The sequence below is a fragment of the Mirounga leonina genome, unplaced genomic scaffold (assembly GCF_011800145.1).
Source record: "Mirounga leonina isolate KUSES-001 unplaced genomic scaffold, KU_Mleo_1.0 Mir_125, whole genome shotgun sequence".
Lineage (NCBI taxonomy): Eukaryota > Metazoa > Chordata > Mammalia > Carnivora > Phocidae > Mirounga > Mirounga leonina.
In genome coordinates, this window is record NW_023270305.1 from 27,667,331 (window position 1) to 27,692,172 (window position 24,842).

General features: G+C 53.0%; 2 protein-coding genes across 5 annotated transcripts; one reads left to right on the forward strand and one right to left on the reverse strand.

The window, feature by feature from the left end:
- The first annotated feature begins 3,106 nt into the window (after positions 1 to 3,106).
- Positions 3,107 to 13,464, forward strand: GPAT2 (glycerol-3-phosphate acyltransferase 2, mitochondrial). The gene is made up of 21 exons (XM_035001010.1): positions 3,107 to 3,371; positions 3,507 to 3,620; positions 4,293 to 4,366; positions 4,798 to 4,902; positions 5,145 to 5,273; positions 7,514 to 7,613; positions 7,999 to 8,132; positions 8,449 to 8,548; positions 8,645 to 8,857; positions 9,391 to 9,510; positions 9,679 to 9,761; positions 10,102 to 10,220; positions 10,937 to 11,007; positions 11,085 to 11,343; positions 11,433 to 11,581; positions 11,740 to 11,817; positions 12,276 to 12,407; positions 12,491 to 12,611; positions 12,701 to 12,766; positions 13,002 to 13,057; positions 13,348 to 13,464. Exons 1-21 carry the CDS (start codon positions 3,309 to 3,311, stop codon positions 13,462 to 13,464), a joined length of 2,403 nt encoding a protein of 800 aa, XP_034856901.1. The 5' UTR covers positions 3,107 to 3,308.
- Positions 13,207 to 22,272, reverse strand: FAHD2A (fumarylacetoacetate hydrolase domain containing 2A). Of its 4 annotated transcripts, none has more exons than XM_035001012.1 (9): positions 22,036 to 22,137; positions 19,587 to 19,834; positions 18,051 to 18,267; positions 15,659 to 15,718; positions 15,307 to 15,469; positions 14,974 to 15,036; positions 14,250 to 14,358; positions 14,052 to 14,139; positions 13,207 to 13,938 (listed from the first exon to the last, which is right to left on the reverse strand). In XM_035001012.1, the coding sequence occupies exons 2-9, from the start codon at positions 19,826 to 19,828 to the stop codon at positions 13,876 to 13,878; spliced, it is 1,005 nt and encodes a 334-aa protein (XP_034856903.1). In that variant the 5' UTR covers positions 19,829 to 19,834; positions 22,036 to 22,137; the 3' UTR covers positions 13,207 to 13,875. The 4 variants fall into 4 exon arrangements, with proteins under 4 accessions (XP_034856903.1, XP_034856902.1, XP_034856904.1 ...); XM_035001011.1 differs by having other exon boundaries at positions 19,587 to 19,855; positions 22,036 to 22,123; XM_035001013.1 differs by lacking the exon at positions 14,974 to 15,036 and having other exon boundaries at positions 13,689 to 13,938; positions 19,587 to 19,855; positions 22,036 to 22,123.
- Between the last annotated feature and the right edge of the window lie 2,570 nt (positions 22,273 to 24,842).

Here is a 24,842-nt window from a genome sequence, read left to right on the forward strand (position 1 = left end):
GGCGGTGAGCCAAGGAGGGAGGGATGTGAACCACTGTCTCTCCTGCCCACCCAGGCTTCCATGTGGTTTTGCTCATGCAGTGCCAACAATGTTCTGAAACTGTGGGATTCTCTTGTGTGACAAGTGAGCTCATTACATGGGGGGCAGTGCCGGAACACAGCAGTCATTCCTTCCCTCATTTATTCTATATGGTTTGCCTGCTCCTTGCTGCTCCCCTGCTGTGTGTTGGGGACAGTCAAAAGATGAATGAACCAATACAGTCTTCATTCACCTGGAGCTTAGGGTCAAGACAGGACTCGGGTATTTACCAAATAACCACACCAATAAACACACTGGTCACAGGGCCAGCTCTAGAGTTCTAACCAAGGAGGGAAATGACACTGGGGAGGCCTGACTTGTTTTCCCATGATCTATAACCCGCTCTTGGTGGTTCTCTCTTTTGTAAATGTTCCCAACTCAGAATTTTGCTAGACTCTGAACTCCAGCTGGGAGGCCATGTGTATCTTGGGAAAGAAACTCTTTCATTAGAACCTGGTTGCCCATGACTCCTCGTTCAACCTTCGGGTACCCCCGGATTTCAAGGACATCTCCATGGGTCCCCACGAAACCGCATGGCTTACCGGGGAGGGCGAACAGGGCCCACCACGTGCGCACCTACTGCGCCTGTGCCCTGCGTGCAGTCAGCTCGTCCCGCCCGCCCACAGCACGGGCCACGTGGCCACGTAGCGCACGGCGCGGCGTTGTGCCCGGCGCCAGGGGGCGGGACTTCGAGCCCGGCGCGCGTCCCAATTGGTTAAGCGGAGCTTTCTTTTAGCCGGGAACGCGAAGCTCGCCAGCCGGTGCGTTCGCGCCTTCCGGCCGCCTCGCTGGCAGCTGCTTTGGCGGGAGTTGTGGCGGGTGTGAGGTGAGAACCGTGGGTTTGCTCCCGCTCCGGGCCAGGTCGGACCAGGCCTAGGATGGGCCAGGGGCCTTCCCAGTTTGGGAGCCAGCTCGGACGACCTTTCTGGGGGTTGGCAAGGGTTGGACGGAGTGCCGACCTTGCAGGGCCTGACGAGCAAATGCGTCCCTCTGTGGGGTGTGTCGGGCCTCCCGTCAGCCTAGACCCAGGGGAGGCGTCCAGTCCGACGTTCGACCCTGCCACTGGCGCAGGCGCCTTTTCTTCTGTCCGGGGCCAACTCAAGGAACGCTTGCCGGGCGTCTGGTGAGGGGCCTGAGCCCCCCCCCCCCCCCCGCCCCCGCCCGGCACGCCATGTTCAAGCCGCGGTTCTTTGTAGGGAACGGACATTCCAGACAGGGACCAGGTTTGGATGTTACCCTTGATGAAGGGCCGCAGACCCCGCTGCGCCCACGGGCTGGGCATCAGGTGTCGCTGATGTGGCAAATGGGAAGGCATTTGCTGCGGGGCTCCAGCCAGCCCGGGGGAGGGGGGGGCGGTGCTAGCCAGAGGTGTAGGTCTCAGGTTTTGGGGTTTTGTTTTGTCTTTAATAACAACAGCTGGAAACCCCTTTTTTCTAATAAAACACGCTCACTAGTCTTAAATGTTGAGGTTAACTCATCAAGGTTTAGAGTATTGTGTGGCCAAAGAAAATACATATATGAACTACATTTGGCCTTTGGGATGCCAGTTTGCCACCTCCGCTTTAGATGTCCCAGGAGGAGGGGGCGTCCAGGCAGGAGCTACAGACTGACAGAGATTACCCGTTTTGGGGAATTGAGCCCTAGAAAGATCTACCCCAGAACTGACCTCTGGATCTTACAAGCTTGAGTAGTTGACTCAGTTGGTGAATGGGAGTTACCCCTTGCTTTGTCTTTTACGCTGCCCCTTCAGGGTTAGCACAGCTTTAATGGGGTTAGATTTTGAGAGTGGTCTGAGGCTGGGGAGCAGGCATCCTCCTTGCAAAGGAGGCAGAACCCCTCAAATTGCAGCCTCAGCTTGGGGACTCTGTGCCAAATGTCTGAGTGGGGCTGTGAGACGTTTTTCAAAGTAGGAAGTGCATTTGGAATAAGTCTAGCAGACCTTGTGCACTGAAGGAATTTCGATCCTCTTGGCTTCATAGTTCTAAACTGCTAATTGGGGAGAGGAGGAGAGACCCAGAGGAATTCTGGGAGGGGGAGTTACAGTCTCATCTAGCACTTCCTGGATCCCTCCTCTGTGCAGGGCTGACTGCTGCGCATATGGAGATGTGTCCACTGCAGCCCTTGCCCCCAGGAGACTTTCAGATGATGTGGGAAAATGAAACTTCGATCCTGGAGGAGGCTTCTTGCCCAGCAAGCTTGGGCTGGGGGAACCAAGGAAGAGAGGAAAAAACTAGAGGGTGATCCAGAGGCATCATGGATTTAGAGCCCTGGACAAAATTTGGTGGGATGGCGGGGAAGGGAGCAGGCACTTCCACATGGATATGTGCATTGTGTGGTGGGGTAACAAAAATAATTGGATCAGCCTACCCAGGGACATGGTGAGAAATCAGGGTAGAGGGGTTTTTAGCATCCACTTTCTAGGCTGGGAGGGGTTCAGTGTTGTTTTGTGGAAGATAGATGTTTGTTAGTTCAGGGGAATATTGTGGTGGGAGGGAGGGGCTGAGGAGATACCAAGTGGGAGCTTTTGTGGAGAGTACTGAGTAAAAGGGGATGGGATCCACTTTGGAAAACTCTATCTTGTCCCCAACCAGATGAGCATTCCTTGGGAACAGGTCTGTGTGGCATTTCACTGTTCTGACCCTCCAACTATCCCCCTACCTCATACCCTATGCCCACATTCCTATAATGATTGGATGGATAAAGTGCTGTCTTGTGCAAGGGAGAAGAGCCGCTGAGCAGGACCCGGTGGCCTTGTGGCGATGGTCCTGTTCCTCTTTGGCAGTCTGATGCTTCCTTCATGCCAATCCAGCCTTGTTCTTTCCCTGTGCACAGAAGGGGTCTCAGTCTCCATTATAGCCCCCATCTGTGCTGTGAGATTGCAGGGTGGCTGCTGATGATAAGATAGCTGATCCACTTCATGTAAGCCTGAGGGAGCCCCTGATCTGGACACTGAAACCTTTTGAGGACATCTGCTCCTTTATGGGACATGTCGGGTATGGGGTGGGGCTTTGATCTGAACCAGCTTCCAGCCCAGCTTCTCACCACTGCTGGCTTGGGTGTTGTCTGTCTGTCCTGGGGTTGAGGACTTGGGGGTGGGGGGTCACTCCAGGACCCCTTGTTGTTCCCCAAACTCCAGATCCCCCTCCATCCTTCCTCTCCCCAGGTCGGGTTCCTGTGGAGAGAGAGAGAGAGAGGGAGAAGTGGCTAGTTCCCAGATTGTATAGGCCCCCATGGATACCATGTTGGAAGCCAGACTCCAAACCCAGCAGAGGAACACCCAGAACGGCCAGGAGGTAATGTGGCCCCTCCCATTCCCCAAATACCTTCTGTCCTCTCACCTCCCCTTCTGTGCCCCCTCACTTCTGGAGCCCCCTTCCCTCTGCCAAGGATTTTGAGTCCTCTGATTTCTTCCTGTGACCCTTTTCCAGACCAGCTTGTGGTCCTCAGGCTTTGGGATGAAGCTGGAGGCTGTTACCCCATTCTTGGGGAAATATCGCCCCTTTGTGGGTCGCTGCTGCCAAACCTGCACTCCCAAGAGCTGGGTGAGTGATGGTAGGACTGGGCCCCACCAGGGAAGCTTGGGGAAGTTGACTATGGGAGCCATGGCTCTGGGAAGCAGCTCTCTTTATGTTCAGCCCTCCTTCACCCATGCCTGTGCTCTTGTCTTTCAGGGGAATGGATACACTGGTGTTGGTTGTGGTGTTGGTCAGGGCTGGCTTCCAGGCCTTCAAGAGTTGGGCGGGGTAGTGCAGAGAGAGGAGATGGGGCATGGCCAGAGGGCTGGGGTCTGGCCAGGTCTGCATGAGTCTTGTTCAGTTCTGGGGACACTGCCCACTTAAAGTCACACAGCACTCAACACATGCTTGAAGACCTCATGTGTCCATACCATGTGCTGGTGCTGATGAGCCCCAGGGTCCTGGCAGAGATCCAGGCTACGTGTCCTCTGCTGTTGACAAGAGAACTTCTCAGAGACTATGTGCTACTCTCCACGAGGGGGATTCTGTAGAGCATGCAGCACTTCCATTTTGACTATGGGACCCTTTCTCCTGAGTGAGTCTTGGGATCTGAGAAGTGAAATGCTGTACTATAATTTTGTCTCCTGGGATACTCAATACTCCCGTCAGGCAAAGCCTACAGAATATAGAGTGGGGGCTCTCCTGTGTTGGTTTGTTAAGGCCCCCAGGGACATACTGTCTCTGGCCCCTCTCCTGCAGGAGTCCCTCTTCCACAGAAGCATAATGGATCTAGGCTTCTGCAATGTGGTCCTGGTGAAGGAGGAGAACACCAGGTAGTCAGGGCTGGGAGCTGGGGGGAGGGCGGTGGGCAGGGTCCTTGGGTGCAGGGCTGCTGGGGCCCTGTTTTGTGGTGTCATTAGTTTTTCCTTTGGTGGAAAAAGAAGGGCCCCTGCCCTCTGCTCCATACCCGCAGGTGGGGAGAGGCAGGCTGGGAGCTCTCCTGCAGTTTTTTCTCTGAGCATTTATGGATTGCCCACTGTGTGTCAGGCCCTAAACCTGTATCCCACTCAGGGAGAGGGGAGGGAATGGGGCACAGATGGGCAAGTGCTGCTTCTTCCTGCTCCATGATAAGCCAAGCTCAGGTGTTCCCAGGCCATGGGACTCAGGTGTGATCCCTTCCTGGTGGAATACCCTCTGTAGACCCTACTGGGGTATGGGCCCTCTGAAAGATCACCACCCTCCCTGCTCTGGGGGCTGTGTCCAGGTTTCGGGGCTGGCTCGTTCGGAGGCTCTGCTATTTCTTATGGTCACTGGAGCAGCGCATACCGCCCTGTCAAGATGCCCCACAGAAGATCATGGAAAGCACTCGGTGAGGAAGCAGGGATTAGAGTCTGGCTGGCACTTTTGAGACCCTTGAAGGGATGACCAGCATTCTAGGCAGGGGTGGTTTAGAGGGCTGGCTTCTAGACTGTTAGCTTTGCTGGGGCCCTTCCTTAAAGATGGAGGATAAATACTGGAGTCTATGTTCTGGGGATGCTGTGGTGCTGAGGGAAGTTACCTGAGCGATCTTAGGCCTGCCCCAGCCTGACGCCACTCCCCCTCACACCACAGGGTGCAGAATGTCATCTCAGGGAGGGTCCCAGGAGGGGCTGGGGAAGGCCAGGTACCAGGCCTTGTGAAGAAAGAGGTACAGCGCATCTTGGGCCATATCCAGGCTCCAGTCCATCCCTTCCTGCTCAGGTAACTGCTAGGGGCACTCTTTTCTGGGCTGGGGCCTCTGCCCTTCTGGAGAGTGGGTGTTGGCTAGGTTTGAAGAAAGACTGGACTCCCCTCCTGGGAAGTTGGATGGTGTGTTTACCAGAGAGCCTGAAGGGAGCCCCTGATCTGGACATTGTGATCTCTTTCAAGGACAGCTGGCTCCTTGATGGGACTAGTCAGTATGGGGTGAGGCTCTGATCTGAGCCAGCTTCCAGCCTAGGTTCTCAACACCATTCAACACTGGCCTGGTGTTGTCTGTCTGTTCTGGGGGTAGGGGCTTGGGGGTCACCCCAGGAACCCCTGGTTGTGGCCCAGACTCCAGTTCCCTCTCCATCCTTCTTCCTCTCCCCAGATCAGGTTCCTATGGAGAGAGGTGAGGTGGCTGCTTCCCCATCTTATAGGCCCCTATGCTCCCTCCTGCACTCATCTGGCCCAAGTCTGAGCTCCTCTTAGATGCAGGGCCTTGTTCCTGAAGAATGGAGGGATGCACAGGGCAGAGTAAACATATGGCTGTAAGAAGGACAGAACAAGGGTGTTAAGATTGAAAATAGGTGGGGGAGGAGTAGACTTGTAAGACAGGGACAAAAGGGGGAAAGGAGCCAAACTTAAGGGAGCAAGGATGGAGGGAACAATCCTACTAGAGGGAATAGCATGAGCTATGGCCATAAGAAATGGCCACTTTTGCTCACGAAGCTGTGGTTGGAAGCTGGCGAGTGAGTGAGAGAGCTGTCGGAAACAAAATTGAGAGGTAGAAGGGACAAGATATGCACGGCCATTTTAGAAGTTTGGATTTGATTTCTAAGTGCAGTGAAAACCAGTGGAAAGGTTTTAAGCAGGAAATGCTAACAAGGTGAATTGGGATCAAGAGCAGAGAACAGAAGACCATCTGGGAAGCTTTGTTAGCCCCGGTGAGATGCCATGATGAGGCATGTGGTGGTGACAGTGGGGGTTGGAAAAATGGATTGAAAGACGAATGTGAAATTAATAGGTCACTGATGGGTTGAAGGGTGAGGGTGGGGGCAATGAGGGGAAAGGGAGAAATCATGGGAGAGCCAGGGTTTTGGCAGACACCTGGTGGTATGGATGGAGGGGGCAGGCTTGGGGAGGAGTGAGTTTGGCCCACAAAGGATACCTTGGCCATAGAGTTTCAGATACCTGATGTGTTGGTGGAGACCCTGAAGAGGCAATTGCTCATGAGTCTGGAACTCAGAAGAGGTAGAGGCCAGGAACATAGGTTTGCAAAGCTTTAGCATATAGATATTTAAAACCAAGAGATGAATGAGTCACTGAGGGAAAGAAGGCACAGCTGTCTTGAAAGTGCTCAGTGGTCAACTGCTTAGGACAGGAAGTAGAGGTTGTTGGTAACTTTGACCAGCCCTCCATGTGACAATTCTTTGACTTTGCTGAGAGTTCCAGTCCCTTGACCTGACCACCTTTACACCAGCCATCAGCTCCCCTCTTGTCTTCTCTCCTGGTCTTGCTTCGATTCTAGGGCTCATCGTGATGATGATGTCCTGGGGAAGGAGTCACTGGTTCTGTTTGAACCCAGCTACCTGCCTTCTCTGTACCTAAGCAGTCAAATGTTTCCTTTATGAGATTTTCAAAGAGGCATACAGCATCTGCTGAGACTCTGATCCAGACTGCTGCTTCTCAGATTTACCCACTGTTAACTGATGGCCCCATCTCACGCTTCATGGAGAAGTAGAAGCCATTGGACAAGGGCGTGCTGCTTGTCCACCACATCTCTGTGCAACTTGCATCTACACTTCTGTCCTCATTCAACACCAGTCCCCCCCCCCCCCATTGGGCCTCTGGGGAATGCCTCCTCAGAGACTTGGCCCTTTCAGTTATCCCCTTTTTGTATCACTAACTGGAGAGAGTCTTGGTCCTCTAAAAGTCTTCTTTTAGGGTAAATGGAGGCAGGGAGGTGCTCTGAAGCTAATTTGAGGCAGTTGCACCGTGCGATCTTGGGAAAGTAACAGCACCTTATAGGCATGGGCTTTGGTGTCAGGCCTGCCTTCCAGTCTCCACATCACCACTTCTTAGCTTTTTCTACTTCTTCTCAGCTTCTGTAACCTGCCCAAGCCTCACTTCCTTCTTCCATAAAGTGGGGACAGTAATAGCACTTGCCTTACAGGAGTGCTGGGTAGCTTCCTGAGGTGCGCGGGCCCTGACTCATGGGCGGGGCCCTTACACACCTCAGACTGGGTGTCACTCTCCAGGCTGTTCAGCTGGGCACTGCTGCGGTTCCTGAACTGTGTCTTCCTGAACGTGCAACTCCACAAGGGCCAGATGAAGATGGTCCACAAGGCCTCACAGGCAGTAAGGCCCGCCTTCCGTTGGGTTGGGGATGGCGGGAACAGAGGAGCAGAGGCTAGGCCAAGCCCTAAGTTGGGACCAGCCCCATCAGCTGGTGGGAAAAATCCACTGCTCTTTGACGACCTTCTCTTCGTGTCTCACGGTCTTGCTCCCATGGGGCTCCCTCTAACGTCTTTTCATCATGGTCTTAACCATTACATCAGTGCATTACCTTAAAAGTTGTTGACAGAGCTCCTCTACTTTTGGGAAATGTGCTCAGAGGAAGAACTGCTCAGCTGAACTCTCCCTCCCTCTGGGGCTGCCCTGGGTCTGGAGGTGCTGGATTTCAGCTTCCTGTATCTTCAGGGTGGGGGCGGATTGGCACTTCCCTCTGGCTCTCCCCAAGCAGGGCTTGCCGCTTGTCCTCCTCTCTACCCACAAGTCACTCCTGGATGGGATCCTGCTGCCCTTTGTGCTGCTCTCCCAAGGCCTGGGTGTGCTCCGTGTGGTTTGGGACTCCCGCACCTGCTCCCCCACCCTCAGGTAAAAGCCTTGTGCCCCTAGACATACAGGGGAGAAGACCCCACCTGGGGTAGCGGTGTGTGGGGATGTGCACGGGCGTGTTGCTGGCAGCAGTTCCCCAGAGGCCCTCTTCGTGGTCTTTCTGCTCCCAACTCTCTGTCATCTCAGCCTGTGGGGCTCAGGTGAAGGGTCAGCTATGAGCCTTAGGGCCATGCCTGGCTTCGGAGTGTTCAGGCAGGTCCCAGGCTGGCCCTGGTGGGCCAGGGTTCTCACTAGGCTGCCTGGTCCCATCTCCTGAGCCCCTTCATTCATCAAGCTTTGCCTTAATGCCCCACAGAGCTCTGCTAAAGAAGCTTGGGGGGCTTTTCTTGCCCCCAGAGGCCAACCTCACCCTGGACAGCCCTGAGGGGGTCCTTGCAAGGGCTGTGGTCCATGCCGTAAGTGCCCCCAGTGGTACGGTTGGGGCCAGACCAGGGTACAGGGGCTTGTTGCTGCTCTGGCCTTGATACCTGCCTCCCCCAACCCCCTTCCAGGCTATGGAGCAGCTGTTGGTCAGCAGGCAGCCCTTGCTCATATTCCTGGAGGAGCATCCTGGGGCCCAGGGGCCTCGGCTGTCAGCCCTGGGCCAGACCTGGCTGGGACTGGTGGTACAGGCTGTCCAGGTGGGCGTCATCCCAGATGCCATGCTAGTTCCAGTGGCTATCACCTATGACCTGGTTCCAGATGCACCCTGTGATGTATACCATGTGAGTCCTGTCCCCGAGGACTCCAAGTGGACACCATCTCTAGAGCGGAGACACATTACTATGTTCTCTGGCCAGCTTCTCTTAGGGTTAGAGTTAAGGGGAATGTAAAGGAATTCTACTCCTCCAGTCATCATCCTGTGGCACTTGCCAAGGCACTTAGACTTACCCAGTCATTTCATCTTCTAAAGACCCAGTTAGAGGGGGATTTCTCCTGTTTCATGGATGAGAAAATAAGCTTGAAGAGGCCATGGTCATGCACCAGTTGGGGCCCAAGATAAAACAGCAGAAGGGACGCCTGGGTGGCTCAGTCATTAAGTGTCTGCCTTCAGCTCAGGTCATGGTCCCAGGGTCCTGGGATCGAGCCCTGCATCGGCCTCCCTGCTCCGTGGGAAGCCTGCTTCTCCCTCTCCCACTCCCCCTGCTGTGTTCCTTCTCTCACTGTGTGTCTCTCTCTCAAAAAAAACCCACAAAAAAACAGAGCAGAAAATAGTGCCCCTAGGCAGTTTGCTCACTCAGCCCCTCCCTCCCTGCAGGCCTTGGCCCCACTGGGGTTGTGGACAGGAGCACTGGCTGTCCTGCGGAGCCTGCGAGGCTGGGGCCACAGCCCCAGGGTCTGTGTCCGTGTGCACCTGGCCCAGCCCTTCTCCCTACAGGTATGCAGCCTGCTGGACAAGGCTGGGACTACCTGAGGTCTGTCCCGGGGCTTCTGGCAGCCTGGCCCTCAGAGCCTCTGCAGGGATAGTCTTGCCTACCTCAGGTGGGCTGTGTGCAGGTTTCCTGGTGGGCCAGGGCAGGCCACCTAAAAGCCTTGTTCTGGGCAGGAATACACCATCAACGCCAGAAGCTGCTGGGGCAGCAGGCAGACCCTGGAGCAGCTGCTGCAGCCCATCGTGCTGGGCCAATGGTAGGGGCACGGTTGTGTGTGGGTCTCGGGGGCAAGGCAGGCAGCCCTTCAGCCCCAGCTTGACCTGGCACCTTCTTTCCCCATACCCACAAACTCATCACCAGCTCCAGCCTTCCCTCTCCAGCTATCCATGGGTCATCTAGAACAGAGCCAGGCACCCCTCCTTGCCTATGATCTGACTGGGACATGGCACACAGACCTGGAAAGGGCTAGGGTTACATGAGCCACCTCTTGCCTTGGGAGTGGGCATGGGGAAACACCCTTTGAGAAAGCTCTGGGCTTCCCCACAACTGTTTTGAGGTTTGGTCCCTTTATCCTATGACCTATGTCTCTATCCCAGTACTATTGTCCCAGACACTGAGAAGGAGCAGGAGTGGACTCCAGCAACTGGGCCCCTTCTGGCATTTAAGGAAGAGGACCAGCTCCTGGTCAGGAGGCTGAGTCGTCATGTCCTGAATGGTGAGGGGGAGCTAGGTCTGAGCCTTGGAGGGGGGGTGGCTTCTGAGCATTCTTTCTACTGGGTCAGCTAGTCTTTGGAAAGCCCTCCTTTCCAAATGGGTTTCTGCACCTGACTTCCACTCCTGTGCGGCCCATTTGGGACATGTGAAGAGGAGTGGAACCCGCCTTGCTCCTGGGAAGCAGGGCAGCCAGGGAGAACCGGAGGGAGCCACTAGATGACAGGCTGGCGAAGCTGTGGAGGGTGCACTGTGCAGGGGGAGCTGGCCGGATGAGCCACCTACCCGAGGCCATACCTGGCCCTGCCTTAGGCTCACCACTTCAGCCTGGTCTCCTTAGTTGTAAATGAAGGGGATGTCAGTTGCATGGAATTATGCACATAAGGGACTTAAGAACACCCTCTGTACCAGACACTGTATTAACAAAATTCTCTTTATTACTCTTTTTGAGTGCCCCTTCTGTGGCAGAGACCATGGGGGTGAGTGGGCCTGAGAGAGGCAGGGAAGGTCCCTGAGCTCCCATCGTGTATTTGATAAATGTTGGTTTTCCACAGGGAAGGGTGGCACTCAAGGACCAGGCCTTCTCTCCCCTTGCCTAGGGTAGAGTTGGGGGGGGGGGCTGCTGCCAGTGGGGTGCAGGAGGAATGTTCTTGACTAGGAAGACTTGCTGGGGCGGTGGAGGGACTAGGCCCCTGCCCTGACCAGCATTTCCCACCCTAGCCAGTGTGACCAGCTCGGCAGTGATGAGCACGGCCATCATGGCAACACTGCTGCTCTTCAAGCATCAGAAGGTAGGGGACAGAGTGGTAGGGGGCTGGGGGAGGCGGTGTGGCCCTCCTGCTCAGCCCCGTACTACCCTGGCCCCCAGGGTGTGTTCCTGTCCCAGCTTCTGGGGGAGTTCTCCTGGCTGACCGAGGAGACGCTACTGCGTGGCTTTGACGTGGGCTTCTCGGGGCAGTTGCGGTGCCTTGTGCAGCACACGCTGAGCCTGCTACGGGCGCATGTGGCCCTGCTGCGCGTCCATCAGGGGGACTTGCTGGTGGTTCCTCGGCCAGGCCCGGGTCTCACACACCTGGCGCGCCTGAGCGCCGAGCTGCTACCTGCCTTCCTGAGTGAAGCTGTAGGTGGTGAGTCCCCAGGGCTTGGGCTGGGTGGGACGTGTGTAGGGCCGAGGCGAATGGCGGCCCTTCTCGTGCCCGGCCCTCTCCTCCCCCAGCCTGCGCTGTTCGGGGGCTGCTGGCAGGCAGAGTGCCGCCTGAGGGGCCCTGGGAGCTACAGGGCATCGAGCTGCTGAGCCAGAACGAGCTGTACCGCCAGATCCTGCTGCTGCTGCACCTGCTGCCCCAGGACCTGCTGCTGCTGCAGGTCAGGCCTCTCCGCCCAGCCCCACGTGGTCCTGGGCCTCCCCTGTCGGTTGTGGAGGGGGAGGGACTAGGCAGGCACGGGCCCCCAAGTCTTCCTGTGGCGTTAGATCTCCCTTGCCCACTGCTGATTCTGAGGCCACAGAATGCTTTTCTCCTCAGCCCTGCCAGTCTTCCTACTGCTACTGTCAGGAAGTGCTGGACCGTCTTATCCAGTGTGGGCTCCTGGTTGCTGAGGAGGTAGGAAGGGCGGCTGGAGACAAAGCCCCAGTCTGGGGCCTGGCCACCTACTCCCACCCTGAGTGACAGCTGCCCCAGCGTGCTGTGGGGGTGGGCGTGCTCCTAGCCTGGCTGACAGGGAGGCCTGGGTCCTGCCTCTGCCAGCTTTGCCTCGGGCTTTGCCCTATCATGACAGGACTGGACAACTGGACCTTTGCGGTCCTCTGCATGTCTCCTGCCCCTTACAGTTCTTGTCCACAGACTGTGGCCCTTGAGGGTCAGCGCTCACTTCCTGTCACCCTGCAAGTTGGCTCAGCAGGTGCCATGGTCTGGCGTGGCCCTGGGTGTCGTCTTGGGCTCCCTAGTTCTGCTTTTACTGGTTTCGCCCCCACATGCCTGGTCTGCCAAGTACCTGGTCTAGGGAAGTGGGGGGCTCAGGGCTGAACCTGTCAGGGACCAATGGCTCCCACGGCTCCCAGACCCCAGGCTCCCGGCCAGCCTGTGACACAGGGCGGCAGCGTTTAAGTGCAAAGCTGCTGTGGAAACCGAGTGGGGACTTTACTGATAGTGACAGTGACAACTTCGAGGAGGCTGAGGGCCGGTACTTCAGGGTAAGTTGGGAGAAGCCACATCGGGGGTGGGGGAGGCAGGCAGCCAGTGGGAACGACCCTCACTCTGGTCTGTCCCCCTCCAGCTCAGTCAGCAGTCACGCTGCCCTGACTTCTTCCTCTTCCTCTGCCGCCTGCTTAGCCCGCTGCTCAAGGCCTTCGTACAGGCTGCCACCTTCCTTCACCGGGGACAGCTGCCGGATACGGGTAAGGCCTGTGCCCCCTCCGGCCAGCCACAGGGGGAGGCTGAGAGCTCTCAGGGCAGGGGCCCCAGGCTCACATCTTCTTTCTCCCAGAGTCCGGCTACACGGAGCAGCTCTTGCAGTTCTTGCAGGCCACTGCCCAGGAGGAAGGGTCCTTTGGTGAGTCCCAGGCAGCCAGCCCAGGCTCCCCAGAGGCAGGGAAGGGTTTGCTGGTGGTTGCTGCCCCCTGCTGGGCAGTGACATCGCAGCTCCGGGAAGAAGCGTTGTAGAGAGAGGGTCTTTGCATCTAGTCTGAGCCCTAGCCTTGGCTAGTTCCTTCTTTCAGCACAAGAGAAGCCTGCGCCCAGTGGTTCCCTGCTCCTCCCTATAGCCTTCACTTCTCTCTCCCTTCCAGAGTGTGCAGACCGAAATCTTGCCATCAGTGCTATCTGGACCTTCAGAGATCTGGGGGTAAGAGGAGCCAGTCTCACCATCCTTGTGCCTCCCATCTCTATACCGATAGAGCTGCTCAGGGAAGCCTAGCTGTGCCCACCCTGAGGTTTACCTAGTGTCTCAGAATAGGCGTGGTGGCAGTAGTTGAAGATAAAGGGCCAGGAAAACCATCCTGTCTCATCCTACTCTTGGGTTTAAGAGGCAACAATTGCACTCAAGGCCCAAGGGGCCCGAGGCTCACCTGCAGTGTGCTGGGGGACAGGCACAGCCCCCATGGTAAGCGCTCACAGCCCTTCCCTGTGGCCCAGGTGCTGCAGCAGATGCCCAGCCCTGCCGGTCCCATGCTCTCCCTGTCCCCTACGTTCACCAGCCGGGAAAATCAGGAAAAGCTGGAACAGTTCATCTGGCAGTTCATTTGTAGCTAGAACTGTGGGGTGACTTCTCAGCCCCAGAACATAGCAGTGTCCTGGAGCCAGAAGACAGAGGGGGCTGCACACCCTTACCTGAACTATAAAATCTTTTGTGCTTCATTGGCTCTTGCCGTCTCTTGCATTTTCCATCCTTTGGTGTGTTAAGGGGACTGGACAAGTTTTTTCCCAAGCCCAGAGTGTCTTTTTTGGGGTATCTGTTCTCTCCTTCCCCACCCTGTGAGAATGCCCTGTCTTGTTCCTTAAAGCCCTAAAAGACAAACTGTAGCAGAAGCCAAGCTGCTGCTTTGGCTGAGAATTTTATTGATGAGGAAAGCAAGCTTCTCTCACTCTACCTGGAAGAGGCAGCTGGCCCTGGGAGAGAATGGATGCCCCACTTCTTAAGTCCAGGGCCTGTGGGGAGAGCCCTCACACCACCTTGTTGATGATGATGCCTAGTTCTTCAATTTCACACTGAACTTCATCCCCCTTCTGTAACAGAGAAAATCAGGACATTAGTCCTTTGGCCTCATACAGGCCTGGATTTCACAAGCCTGCCAGGGATTCTGGGTCCTTGTTCCCTTTCCACCTTTTAGTCAACCTACCTTGAGAAAGACTGGAGGTTTCCTGAATACACCAACACCTGGGGGGGTCCCAGTCAGGATGACGTCCCCTGGGTAAAGAGTAACGAACCTGGGGCAGAAGAGACAGGTGAGACCAGGGGTCGAGGTGGCCAGAGCCAGGGCTGGAAGGCTCAGCTCAGCCTCAGGTGGGTTTGTGGAGTAGGGCCCCATCCCACTTACTGGGAGACCCAGGCTATCAGCTCTTCGGTCTTAAATACCATCTGGTTGGTATTGCTGCTCTGGACCACCTCCCCATTCACTCGGCAGCAGATCTTTAAGTTGTGTGGATCTGAAAAATGTAAAAGCACCACCTTGGGGTTCTCCTTGTTTTCCCTCAAAACCCTCCCTTTACTCAGAAAGCAAATGCACAAGGTGGCTTTGTGACTGGCCAGGTGAAAGGTCTGTCCGCTAGTCTCCCCGCATGTACTCCTGGCACTTCATGCCCACTCAGCACTCCCTACCCTGGAGCTTTCTGTATGGACATTGGCATCCTTAGGTCTCCCTGCATCTACCACCCAGCAGAGCGTCTGCCAGTGGTCACTGGGGTGGGTTAAGGAGGGAATGTCCCAGGCCCTCTTCTATCCACAGCAGAGGCTGACAGCTGCAGATATAAAAACAACTGGGTATCTGTACTCCAGCAGGGTAACCACCCAGATGGGCACGGACGCCTCCTGCACCTGACGGCAGGGGACAGCTTACCTGTAATAGTGTCCTGGCTAATGAGCACCTTCTTTTTTTTTTTTTTTTGCTTTATACACTCACACCCTGCCCTCAGAGCAGCTGAAACACAATTTCACTTCACTGACGGCTGCACAGGGTGGTGTAAAGCTGGGCCGCATGGACACACCCCCACCCAAATGGCTGTGCTCTGCCCTCTGGCTGACGGGCTTTCCTCCTGGCTCACCGTGCTGCCTAGAATGGGTGCTGCCCTGGTACCACCAGCTGTGGAGATGCCGCTGTGCTCTCCCTTCCTGGGGAAAAGGCATGGGCTTCTGGCAGCCATTACTTCTGCTTCCTGCCAACTTAAAGACACTCATGGACAGTGGCAGCTAGAGGAAGTTCTACCACCTCTGTAGTGAGGGACATGGAAGGAGGCCTGTGGAACTCATGGCCTAGGGTGAGACTTGCTCTCAAAGGCAACTCCAAATTCCAATTTCCTGAGTACGGCTTTTCATTTACTCTGCTGTGTCCATGCAAGAGCAGGAAGAGTCACCATGTGGGCTATCCCAAGACCTACCTGCTATGCTGTCCTTGGTCACCAAGGCAGGGCCCAGGGGGCAGAAGGTGTCAAAGGTTTTTCCCAGCAGCCACTGCTTCCCATTGCGTCTCATTTGCCAGTCACGAGCACTTACATCATGAGCCACAGTGAAGCCGGCCACATGAGCCATGGCATCTGTGGCCTTTAGGGGACAGGGGATTTGGCCAGATTGGAAGTTAGATCATCACGGTGAGACCAACCCCCATAACCAAGCCTTTATCCCATGTCAGTCGCCAGAACTAGCCGAAGATGGGCAAGGAATAAGGCAGGGAGCAGGTAGTCGCCGTCCACTTCCCAATGCCAGAGACGGCTGGCATCTCTACCAGCTTACCTTGATGCGCTTGCCTTTCTTTCCAATGACCACAGCCAGCTCCACCTCCCAGTCCACCTCCTGTAGAGAACGAAGCAGTGAGCTACCTGGCTCCAGGGCCTGTTCCCATGCTGAGGGGCTGCACACCGTGCTTCAGGGCCTAGGTCTCTGACCGTGGGGCTTGGCTGTGGGCCCACAATTGTAATCGCCATGAACCAGACGCAGTGAAGGCGGGGGAGGTGTGGCCTGTAGACCCATAAACGTGGGCAGTGGCAGGCAGCAGCACGGCATGCACGCACAGCTCCCCACTGTGGGGAGCGCCTGGCTAGCTCACTTGGTACAGCACGTGACTTGATCCTGGGGTTGCGAGTTCGAGCCCCATGCTGGGTGTAGAGATGATAAATAAATTTTTTAAGAAAGGCAACATGAGTCTGGGCACTGAATTTACAAGTCACTCGATACTTTCAAAAAAGAATGAATACCAAGTAATAACAGCTAACCCTACTGTGTGCCAATAGCATCCTAAGTGCTTTCAGATATTAACTCACTTAAATGAAAAGAAATGGGCACAGCACAGAAAAAAACACGCACAGCCTTTCCCTCAATCAGCAAAGCGCAACTATAAGATACAACTTAGCCTTTCAAGTTGCCTGCTCTTTCTAATGGTAACAACCAGAGTTGCTCTGAGCACAGCCGACACCTGATCTTGGTCTCTAGCATTGCTCCCCACTAGACAGAAATGGGTTGCTTGGGGGAAATGGCTAATTCCAGGTCTGAGACGGTACAAGATGAGCCTGAAATATCTTGGCCAGAAAGCAAGGAAGTACTCAAAAAGTGACAGGGCTGGGGCCAACCTGAAGCCACCCACCGGCCAAATTGAGACCATTTGAATATCAGAATATAAGTGATGGACTATAGCATATTGGATAAAAATGAAAATCAGGAATACACAGTGCTACTAAAGGGACAGGAGTAAAAAAAGAAGGGAGGTAGCTTTTCTTCACAGAATGCCAGATAGTAAGAAGGAATGAAAGAAAAATCACCTTTTTCTAACCCCCAATACAATAATGAATTGAGGTGAGGATCCCTGGATGAAAAGCTGTGGGGCAATAAGACAGTCCAGAGGGTCTCAAATTCCTACCCTGTAGACTGCTTATTAATTACCACAGTGAAATACACCTTTCCGATGAGATCTGGTCAACATCAAGTAAACCAAGTGATCAAACTTTAGGACCACCTGACATTAAGCCTCCCAATGGGGTGCAATACACATCTGTTGCTTCAGACTGAATGTGCCCCCTACCCTGAAATTCGTATGTTGAAACCTAACCCCCAATGTGATAATATTAGGAGGTAGAGCCTTTGGGAAGTAACTAGGTCATGAAGGCGGAGCTCTCATGAATAGGGTTAGTGCCCTTATAAAAGAGATCCCAGAGAGCTCCCTTGCCCCTTCTACCATGTAAGAAAACAGCGAAAAGAGAGTCGTCTGTGAACCAGGAAGCCGGCTCTCCCCAAGCACCAAATGTATCGGTACCTTGATCCTGGACTTCCCAGCCTCCAGAACTATGAGAAATTTTTGTGGTTTATTTTGTTACAGCAGTCCAAATGAACTAACACCTATATAGAATCCTTGACAAAAAATGTTTAACTCGAATCTAACAAGGAAAAAGAGTGTAGGATATGCTAAGACAAACTGCCAGGATTCTTCCAAAAGTCAGTGTCATGAAAGAAAATGGCAAGGGGATTGTTTGATACCAGAATTCAGTAAACTACGGCCCACAGGCCCGATCTGACCTCCTGGCTGCTTTTATAAATAGCTTTCCCGGAACACAGTCATATTCACTCCTTTATGTATTAGCCACGGCTACATTCACACGACAGGGGCAAAGATGAGTTATTGCAACAGACACCCTGTGGCTTTCAGAGTCTATTATTTACTGACTGACCCTTTGAGAAAGTCTGCAGATCCCTGTTCTAGATTAAAGCACTAAAGAGACATAACCAAGTACACTGCGTGGCCTTGACTAATCCTGGTTCAACAAACAAAAAGTAAAGCAGAACCCAAATTAAGTCATCTTTGGGGGCAAATGGGAATATTCTCAATTGGACTATATATTAGGTATTATTCATGTTCATTTTCTTAGTGGTGATAGTGGTTATTATGGTCATGTAGGACATTGTACTTACTCTTAGAAGATGCATCCTGAATTTTATTCTTTTTCTACAATTAGAGTGTATTATTTTTGCAGTCAGTAAATTTTTTTTTCCCTGAGACCAGCCTTACACAGTATAATCGCCTGTAGTTTCTACTAAATGCACTACTAAGCAACAGGTAGCTCCTTTAGGCTGGCTGCTGAGTGCTGAGCACCCTGGTGATGGGCCGGCGACTGAGGGCCTATGAGGAGGCACTGACCTGACTCTCCGGTGGGAGGATGACCTCATCGTAGGGCCCCACGATGGAGCTGGCAAACTTGCTGAAGATGATGGGCTCCTTTGGCACTGGAACGTTCTGCTCTTTGCAGTGGTCCACATAATTCATTCCCACACACACCACCTTGTCTGGCCGCGTGACTGGGGCCAGGAAAGTCACCTCTGACCGTGGTAGGACTGGCAACTGGGCAGCCAGAGCTCTGCAGAGACCAGAGCAGGAGAGAGGGACTGATTAGGAGCAGGCCAGCAGCCCCTGGGCGTGCTGGGGAGGTACTGCAGCAGCTACAAGTTGTGCTTTTTCAAATATATTTTCTAGATCTATCAAACATCACAATCAGTGTGCAAACCAAACCCAGCTATTATCCTTTGATATCAGAGCACTGTTTATTTTTTATCCAGTGTTGATTTCCTTTCCCCCATTAGGTAATGCAGGTCATGTAGGGGAATTGAAAAGGTGCACATGAGAAGACCGGAAAGGCCTCTCTCCTGCCCCTGCTCCATCCTTGCACACAGCTGCCAGGGCCCGCGAAGCTCTCCACGGTGCTCGACACATACTCTTCTCCTGTCCTTTTTTTTTTTTTTTTTAAAAGATTTTATTTATTTATTTGAGAGAGAGCATGAGAGGGGGAGGGTCAGAGGGAGAAGCAGACTCCCCGCCGAGCAGGGAGCCCGATGCAGGACTCAATCCAGGGACTCCAGGATCATGACCTGAGCCGAAGGCAGTCGCTTAACCAACTGAGCCACCCAGGCGCCCTCCTGCTGTCCTTTCTTACACAAATGACAGCACACCAAATACACCTTTTAAAAAAGTACGTATTTTTTGGAGATCTCTCCGGAGCAGTAGATACCTTTCCCCTTTTCTGACAGGACTGTGACACCTGCACGCTACAGATACACCCAATTACCTGATGAGGGACATGGAAATAGTGTACAATCTTGGGAGAGTACGACCGTCCCGGAAACATACTGTTACCAATGCTACGTGCTCTCAAACGTTTGTATTTGTGCCAGCTTAGTATGTAAAAATAACTCAAAGTGGTTCTTAATTTACTGTTCATCAGATTTCATACGGCTGCTGGCTTCAGGGAAGTCCCTACCTAATCTAGCCCAAACCCAAGAACCATCTCTAAGAATACCTCTTTGCAGTCCTCTCTCTTCTAAGGAGCCAAGCATCCAAAGACTCCCCCAAGCTTCCCAAGATGCCTCCTAGGACCCCAGATCCCAGACTTCTCAGGCAGACAGGAACTTAGTCCCTTGGGGAAGGCAGAGTGATGAAGCAGAGTTTCCGGCCCCACCACCGAATGTGTGGCCTTGAGATAGTTAATCACCATCCCTGGGCCTGAGGATGTTGTCATACAAGATTTCTAAGGCTCTTCACTAAGAGAAGAGGTGAGAAAGGAAAGGTAGGGCTACTCTGCTCACCTGCAAGAGTTACCAGCTAACTATGTTTCCCAGGGCAGGGATGGGGGTGGGAAGGGGTGGGTAGCAGGGCAGCCACTGTAGCTGCCTGCTGATTTACCTTCTTGCCACTGAGAGAGTGGCCTCTCCCTGCTCCAGGAACTCCATCATCGTCTTGGGCAGTGTGGGGTCAAAGGCGTTGAGGTTGATGACCCCCCCGCCATTCCCTGACTCCAAGCCCAGGTGAGGTCCCATCAGGTGGGGTGCCTGAAACTGCACCAGTCTCATATTTCTGGAGGGTTGAAAGGGCCACTTCTGAGCCTGCAGCAGAGTTGTGAGCAACCTTCTGCAGGAGACCAGCATCAGAACCTATGAAGAAAACCGTGGGTCCTAGGGGACAGAGGGAACAGAAACCACCATCGGGGTCCACAGAGTTCCCCGAGCTGCAGCCCAAGCCCTCTCACCCCATCAGCCATTCCTGGCACAGCACAGTCCTGGAAGTGGTACACATTTATTAGTTATTTCACCCTGTTACACTGTATCAGGTGATTTTTTTGCTCAATTCAATGCGTGTAATGAAACATTTCTAGCGGAGTGACTACTTCATGCCAGGCACTAACCTAGATGGCAGGGGTTCCAGCGGTCCTTCGACCGGTGCTTTCTGCAGGCTCCCGCTGTAGCTGGCACTGCCGAAGCATTGACCTGCCCAGCCCTGCCACCCTGCTCTCAGGGCAGACTAACGACTGATGGCATAAGGAAGATCCAGCAAGTGGGACTACTGCTGTGAAGATAAACGGTCCTGCCTTTGTCTAGTTTCTTGAGGAAGTGATGCTGAGCTGAGCTGGGCTGGGCTAAACTAAGCAGGACTAGAACTTAGCTAAGAGTGGGGCCCTGCATGGACAAGTGACCACTGGTGAAACTGACTTCACAGCTGTCACAGGCAATTTTTTAAATGCCAGTTTGATCCTTTTACCCTTCTACTGAAATACATTACCAAGCCAAAAGCCCTACCAGGCTATCCTAGGCTTCTAAGAGCAGCCCCCACAAACCTCTCCAGACAGTAATTAGCTTCTCCTGCTGCAGTTCAGGCTACCTGAGGGAAGAGGCTGCAGACAAAGGGCAGGGCCTAAGCCTGACAGGCATCACTGGGCTATCTCCTTTCTGGGTTCCAGGACTACGTCTGTCTCTCACTGCTCAGTCCACAGTGCCCAGCACACAGAAGGCTCTACCCTACACTCTGCTGAATCAACAAATGCCAGGAGCGGCGGCTTGACTTTTCACTACTTGGAAAAGCTTGGTGATTGTCAGCATGGCTGTGTCTTCCCTTCTCAAATCACTCAGAAGGTTTCAACAGGGCTCAGGTCCTGTTTTGAGTTCTAGGCTTTACTCAAAGACAAACCCCATTCTCTTGTTTTGTTTCTAATTTAAGCCTGACCTTCATTCCAAACAGTCCCTGCCCTGCATGGATCCTTGCTTTAAAAAGTAACTCTTTATGCTCAGGCACGTGGAGGTAGTCCCAGACTCCTGGTCCTCACCCTGATGGTTCAATTTGCCATATTCAGTTAAAGACCCAGGTCACTGATCTGACCACTGTAGTGGCCAAGGAGTTCAACCAGAAAACCAGGAGCTTTGAAACTTCCGCCCTCCTGTCTTACACAGCCATGCTACTGTCAAAAATCTGTTCAAGCCAAAATGCATGCATTCAGACACTCTACACACTGAATAAATAGTTATTGTTCCCACTGAATGCCAGGTCTTATTTTAAGTGCTTTACCTACAATGTCTGATTGAATTCTCTTGACAATTGTGGAAGGTAGGTACTGTTAGTTCCATTTTACAGATGAAAAAAACAAGGCTCAGAAAGATGAAGGGATCTGCCCAAGTTCCCAAGGAGAGAAAATAGCTGACACTTGAATCCAAGTCCAGGTGACACTGAAATTCTTGGCTTGGGCTAACGTGTCCTAGAGGTGGTGGGGGTTGGACTTCAGGATATCTCCTAGAGGCCCACTGACACCCTGTCTTCTGTCAGCCTGGAAAAACTTGGTCATATGCTGGCTGCCGCTTCAGGGATATGGCTGGTCACCTGCTTTCCAAGATAACCCCAGGCCCCACGGACTATGCCCTTCCCAGATGACAGGCACATTCAGGTTCTCATTCTGCCCTACAGCAATTCCCTCAGGTACAATATCCCATTTTACAGAAGCGGGCAATGAGGCTTAAATCATCTGCCAAAGTAGCAGTTAGAAAGTGGCCCTGGTGCTTCTGCGGTAATTACGATGCAACAGAACACGAGCTCAATTCAACTCCTGGAAAAGGGTCCTTAAGGAAAGAGGCAAAGATTCGAGGTGGAAACAGCACAAGCATCGCAGCTTGAGAGACGTGGGACCGTGTCCCACCATCCACTTGCTTGGCACCCTCACCAGTCCCCCAGCTTTGTCTCCGGCACTCACGAGGGCCCGCCCCGCCGGGTCCCTGTGGTCGCTGCGGCCCGGGATCCCGGTCCAGCCCTGACCTCAGCCGAAGACCTGGAGGGAGGCTGAGACCCGGCCCGGCGCACAACTCCAACCTACCTGGCCGCGGCAGCCGGTCTTGCGGGGTGTCCTGAGCTGTCGGGCGCGGGCTCACGGGGTTGGGGGGCCAAGGTCAGCAGGCGCCTAGACACCAGCACCGCGTTCTGGAAACCGACTCGCCCGAGGACCTGCAGGAGTAGCGCGCCCAGCCGCTCCACGAAGACTTTCGCACGGCGGGCGCTCCTTGGTGACGCCAGAGAACGGCAGCCAATAGAAGGGCGCCTCATTCTATCCCGGAAGTCAAGTCACGGAGGGGGCGGGCCTAGCGCTGGAGGGCAGGTAGCCTCTCGGGTTTTTTCAGGCGTCTGGGCGGGGCCGACGCAGGTGAGACCAACCGCCGCCCGAGGCCAATCCCCGCTACTCAAAGTCGGGGCTCCCCGCACCTGCATGAATCTGACAGTAAGTGCTTCCTGAAAATCTGCGCCCTGGACTCCTCGCTAGCCTCACCTGCGTCGGGCCCTGCTTCGGGCCAGGCACCATTTTGATTATTGGGAAAAGAGTGGAGGAGACCAAATTATGGCGTCCTGGTTCACAACGACGAGTATTTTTGTCTTCTGATTCTGATATATCACTGAGAAGAGGAGGAATGATTGCACCCATTTTACATATGGGAAACCCGAGGCAGAAGTGCTTTGCTCAAGGTGACACGAGGAGTGTGAGTAGTGGAACCAGCATTCTGGACCCCAGGTGCAGCCCTTTACTCCCATTCTCAAGCAGCCTTGTCTTCACATACACTGTGTTGGGCCTAGGGCAGGATAGTGGGAAGCATAACCTCTAGCATCAAAGAACAGGCATTCGAGTGCACAGGTGGTTTAATTAAACAGGCAGTCATAATCCAGTAGGACTGTAGGCCTCTGGCATATGGAGACACGTAAAGGGCTCTGCGCAAGATGCCCAGGACTTAACCCTGGGCCAGATCACCCAGGGTTTTACTTGTCCCAAGAAAGAGTTTGAGCCTTATCTAAGCACACAGGAGGCCTCACAGGGGATGTGCCATGGTTAGACTTGCATTTGAGAACTTTTGCCCGGCCACTCCTCCAAGGTGAAGTGTCTAGATACGAGTGGTGCAGGTGACAGCAATGGTGTAGGTGGCTTGGTGTGTGGCAGAGACAGGGGAGAATCCAGAGATATTGAGAAGGTAGAACTGACAGCCTTCAATGATGATGACAGGAAGTGGGAGTGGAGGGGGGAGGAGGTCCAAGGCCTACTCCTAGGGCTCTGGCTGGTAAATGGCACTGCCATTCATGGAGACGAGGGGTCTAGAGGGGCAGCAGGTCTGGGGAGAGGATGGTGAGCTCAGTTTTGGATGGGTTATATTTAATGTGCCTGTGACACAGGCAAGGAGGCACTGCAGGGTGGGCAGTTGGAGACACAGGTCTTGGAACTTAGGGAATTAGCTCGAAGGTAGAGGTCAGCATACTGATGGAAATGGAACTTGTGAGGGTAAGTATGATCAGGAGGAATGTGGTAAAGAGAGCCTGGCATAAACCCCAGTCAGGAGACCCATCATGTAAGGATAAGCCAGAAAGACTGAAGGGTAAGAGGGAGACAGGGGAACTCATAACTTAGGCAAAGGTTTGGTACTGCACCTTCCAAATGCCAAGGAGAGGACTTCTGCTTCTGGACGAGAATAAAACAGGTGATGTCATTAAAGACCATGGTCAAAAAGATAATAGGATACTATGAACAAATCTACACACATAAATTTGACAACCTCAATGAAATGGACCAATTCCTTGAAATACAGCCTATCACAATTCACCCAAAATGAAATAGATAATTTGGATAGCACTGTATCTATTAAGGAAATTGAATTTGTAACTTAAAAACTCCTGAAAAAGAAACATCCAGTCCCAGATGGTTTCATTGGAGAATTCTACCAAATGTTTAAAGAATGAACACCAATTCTACATAATCTATTTCAGAAAATAGAATAGGAAGGAACATGTCCCAATTCATTTTATGAAGCCAGTATTACCCTGATACCGGAAAACAAAGACAGTACAAAAAAGGAAACTACAACCAATATCTCCCATAAATACAGATGCAAAAGTCCTTAACAAAACATTAGCAAATATAATTCAACAATATATAAAAATAATTCCCTACCATGACCACACGGGGTTTATTCCAGGAATGCAAGGAATGTTCAATATCCAAAAATTACTTAGTATAATCCACCATACTAATAAGCTAAAGAAAAAAATCACGAAGTCATATCAATTAATGTAGAAAAAATTTGACAAAATTCAACATCCATTCATGACAAATACTCTCAGAGAACTCAGAAGGGAACTTCTTCAACTTGATAAAGAACATCTAACAAGAAGCCTACAGTTAACATCATAGTTAATAGTGAAAACGTGAATGCTTTCCCCCTGGAATTGGGAAGAAAGAATGCCAGTTCCTAACACTTTTTTTTTTTTTAAAGAATGATTGATTGATTGTGCAAGTGGGGGAAGGGGCAGAGGAAGAGAGAGAAACTTAAGCAGACTCCCGAATGCAGAGTGTGACTCCAGGCTCCATCTCAAGAGCCTGAGATCCTGACCTGAGCCGAAATCAAGAGTCGGACACTTAATGGACTGAGCCACCCAGTCACCCTGCTACCACTCCTAATCATCATAGTACTGAAAATTCTAGCTAGTGCAATAAGGCAATGAAAGGAAATAAAAAGCATATAGATTGGAAAGGAAGAAATAAAATTATCCCTATTTGCAGATGAAATGGTTGTCTTCATAGAAAATCCATAGCAGGGAATACCTCCTGGGAATAATAAGTGAATTCAGCAAGGTCACAGAGTACAAGAT